A 4124-nucleotide genomic window follows, 5' to 3' on the forward strand; every position below is an offset into this window, starting at 1 on the left:
TCGAAACAGAAATCTAGTACTATATACATAAGAAGATGTGAAATCTAGTATTCAACCAAAATATCTTATTATCATCAAAAATGTGAAACTGATATACATAAGAAAAATAACATAATTGTATTGAGGAAAATAAAACAAGATTGNAAAGTCTAATAAGTACTTTGTGAGATAAAACTTCAAGTAATACCAGATAAATGCATGTCAATTCATCATATTCTAACCCCATTGGATGCTAAATGAAAATCTTGAGTACACTAAATATGCATAAATCTATAGTTCAGAAAAATATAATTTCTGAGTGAAACAAGCAGTGAACAGTTGGCATCTAAAGATTGAACAAGTTCAGAGGTGGACTATAATGTTTTGGAATGCAAACATGGGTCATAGCATGATTGTTCCACAGTTCTTGTGAAAGTTCTTGTTTTCATCTGTTTTTGGTGGATGAAATGAGATTTGCTCAAGGCATCAAAGGACCGAGGATGGTCCTCCTCCCACCCACCCACTCTTTCCATTACACGTTTCATTATTCATTATGATTAAGTACACACCACAGACAAAACTCATTTCTCTTTTCCATCTTGGACTTTGGTATCAACTTTTGGAGGCGAATCTTACGTACAACCCAACACAAATGAAAATAATTCTAATAAAATCTTCATCTTTTAATAAACCACTTGTGTATATTACTACTTTATCTTCTACACTTCACCGTTGGTGGTTCCTGATGCTATGATCTATAAGGCCAGAAAACAGGGAGCAATATTCAGCCCATTATCATAGTTCTTTCAACCTTATTCTTTGTCATCAAGATAGTCCTTAGAAAGACAAAAAGGAACTAGAAAACCTGACTTTTTATTTTGAAGACCACAATGAACCAAAATCACTTGTGATATTAAACAGGATGATGCAGTATATATAGCTTCTTCCCAAAGCCAAATCTAACTTAAAACAAGCATGATATTTATATAACATACAAGTTCATAACAGGATGGGATTTGCTCCAGTTCCCATTCAATATGGTATACAACATATATCAAATGCATCCACTGAACCAAGTGATCAACCAAGCAATATCTTATCCTGCTATAGAGGTTGAAAAAGTCAAGTAGGGTTCGTTTGAGATTCAGCCCAACACCACTAATGAACTGAACTCTGCCACTTCAATCTGCCGAGACTGATTTATGCTACCCTTCAAACGACAAGAGCAGATAACATGACGCAGTAGTCTACCAGTCACACAAAGCTCGGATTTACCACCATGATGTTATGACAGTGAGAAAGACTACATAACTATATAATAACTACACACCACCACTATAAAGTAGGGAAAGAGAAAAAGATAAGATACAAAAATAGAAAGAAAAAAAAGATTACCCAGATGAAATGTCAGGCTTTTAGTTATGTATGGGATCCTGTAAGTAAGGTTATGTAGTATATTAACAGTTAGAATTGACGAAGTTCTTTATCTCCTCCATGAGGATATAGAAATGATCATTATTAGGCAAGAAGTAGAAACCGATAGTTGCCTCCTTAAGGTAAAGAAGTTTGACATCTTGGCCACAATTCTTCAGACCTTCCACATATTCCAATTGCCAATCTTGGAGAAGATCCAAACCAGCCACACAAACAAGACTTTTGGGCAACTTGAGACCTGCAAGATTTTTACCCTTGGGACCAAAGGGGTTACAAGCTGGATGATCTCTATCTGCTCCTTCTGGAAGAAAAGCTCTCCAATACCAATCACGGTCTTGCAGCCTCACAAAGTACTTCCCATCCAGTTTCTTCTCTGACTCAGTTCGCTTCTCCCCACCAAACAGTGGGTGGAGAAGAATATTGCCCAGTACTTCAATATCTTCTTCAGCAGCTCTCACAGCCACATGATGAGCAATGTTACCACCAGAACTATCACCGGCCAAGTACACATGAACCTTGGAATCCTTTCCACACTGAAGCCATTTCCTGGACTTAACCCACTTGAGGGCTGCCCAGCCATCATCATAGGCACATGGATAACGATGCTCTGGTGATCGCCTGTAGTTTACAGAAACCACCACAGCCTTGCAAAGGTTCACAAGGCGGCGACAGAAAGTGTCATAGATAGCACTGTTAGCAGATGAATGAGAGAAGCTTCCACCATGGAAGAAAATTATAACAGGAACGATCTCTGTGGTGCTCAGGGGCTTCTCCAGCTCTATTATGTTGCACCTAGTCTCCTTTTGAGGAGCTACTTGATACACCCTATTGAATAGGCCGGTGTTTCTATCAACATGATCAAAAGAGAATACCCCATCAACAGGAATTGCGTTGGCCGGGACCTTGCGGTCGAGGAATTCCGCCAACTCTCGATTGAACGTTCCATCAGCACGTCTTAGTAGATTGTAAGCAAGCTTGAAATTGGAGATAAGCACCCAAGTATTGAGTGGAACAACACTCTACAAAAAGATTGAAAATATTATCAGAAGTTAGAAAACCTTATCCATATCAACTAACACTGAAGTGAAAATCAAAAAATCAAAAAGAGACGCTTGATTGATTCCTCTATTCAGGTAACTAGGTCACTGAGCTGAAAGCTTCTCCCCTCTAATTAGATAACACGGGCACCAGGCAAAAAGTATCATAACACTATTAGCAGATCAAGAAGAGAAACGTTGACAAATTAGACCAGAACTAACGATTACAAAAGGGTACGAGCCTTACAAATCTTCAGGAAAAAAGAGGAATTTTCGACTTGCGCCACCAAATCAAACTTCAATTTCCCAACTTTCCAGAAAAAGAAACAAGAGGCCTACATGGACGAAATACAAAGTACAAGAAAAAACCTAAACAATCCCAAAAACAGCATCCTCCTAATCGCACGGGTACCATGATTATTAACCAAACCCAGAAAGGTAATAAAAGAGACAGAGACAACCCTGTGTAACTGAGATACGTTTTCAGTGATTGGCCTTTCAATTGAAGCCAAAGATTAAAATTTTCCCCAAAAATCAACAACACCCCTGGTCACGCAATCGGCATAAAAAACCAAAGTCACAGAAACATAAAGAACCAGGCACACATGAAATAGAAAGTTAAAAAGAAAAAAAAAGATGGATGTTATGTTACCTTAGATTCACTGAGGTTGACTTCATCAGTGCCAGTCATCTCTGTTTTCACCTCCCTTACCTATACACCGAAGACGCTAAAAGCAAATCCACTCAAAAAGCAACAGTGATCCTCAAGTGACGATGCCGAACCTCTTAAGCCGCCTCATAACAACGAAAAGCGGTTAAAGAAATAGAAAAGCTCTGACCTTGGGGAAGAAAAAAAAGAATAAACGGTGGTGGGTAACGAGTAACGGGTTATGAGTCCCTTGGGATTGATTTGTCGGTTAAAGAAAGAAAAGGAGAGTTAGAAGTGTGGGAAAAGAGAGAAGAGTGAGTGAGGAAGGCAGAGAGATCAGAATAAGAGGAAGAGGAAAAGAACGATAAGAAGGAGAGTGGTGGAGAGAGAGAGAGAGAGAGAGAGAGAGAGAGAGAGAGAGAGAGAGAAGGAAGAGAATGAAGAAAGGAAGAAGAGAGTCAAACGCAAAGGAACGACGGGGATGGACGGAGACGAAAGAGACGACAAAGCTGGCGGCCGAATTAAACTGTTGAAAAGGGACCCACCATTTAAATATAATGTTTTATAATTGGTTGTGGCGTTTGGGAAAAATCATTTCAGTCGCTATTTTTCTTTTATCCCTTTTCCCTGTTTTGTCTGTATGCTGGTGTATTGAGAGCCAGGGAGAAATGACTTGTGACGTACAAGCTTCTGTACACAACCTTTCTTGATGGCTATTGACAACCCCGTTTTGGCCTTGTTTACATACCTCTGTCTTCTCTTCTCTTCAACTTTTTCTTTTCTTTTTTTTTTCAAGAAAAAAAAAACAACCTTATCAACGTTTGTAATATCGAAAAATATACCTTTTTTCTCACAGATGCAAGGGACGTATACGTTACCAATTTTAGAACCCCAAGCATTTGCTATAAACAACCAGATAAAAAGAATATTATCCAATATTCTTAGTGTTTGGTTTAGGAAGAAAAGGTAATGAAAAAGAAAAACTTACATCTTTTTCTATCTTATTTCACTGAGTAAATATATAT

General features: G+C 38.4%; 1 protein-coding gene across 4 annotated transcripts; it reads right to left on the reverse strand.

Annotated features, from left to right (window-relative positions):
- Positions 1 to 832: 832 nt before the first annotated feature.
- Positions 833 to 3678, reverse strand: LOC106772549 (gibberellin receptor GID1B). 4 transcript variants are annotated; one of them, XM_022784719.1, is made up of 4 exons: positions 3103 to 3678; positions 1527 to 2432; positions 1375 to 1412; positions 833 to 1226 (listed from the first exon to the last, which is right to left on the reverse strand). In XM_022784719.1, the coding sequence occupies exons 1-3, from the start codon at positions 3139 to 3141 to the stop codon at positions 1395 to 1397; spliced, it is 963 nt and encodes a 320-aa protein (XP_022640440.1). In that variant the 5' UTR covers positions 3142 to 3678; the 3' UTR covers positions 833 to 1226; positions 1375 to 1394. The 4 variants fall into 4 exon arrangements, 3 of the variants coding, with proteins under 3 accessions (XP_022640440.1, XP_022640439.1, XP_014514500.1); XR_002669066.1 differs by having other exon boundaries at positions 1375 to 2432; positions 3103 to 3665; XM_022784718.1 differs by having other exon boundaries at positions 833 to 1412.
- Positions 3679 to 4124: the final 446 nt, after the last annotated feature.

This window comes from Vigna radiata, chromosome 8, assembly GCF_000741045.1.
Source record: "Vigna radiata var. radiata cultivar VC1973A chromosome 8, Vradiata_ver6, whole genome shotgun sequence".
Lineage (NCBI taxonomy): Eukaryota > Viridiplantae > Streptophyta > Magnoliopsida > Fabales > Fabaceae > Vigna > Vigna radiata.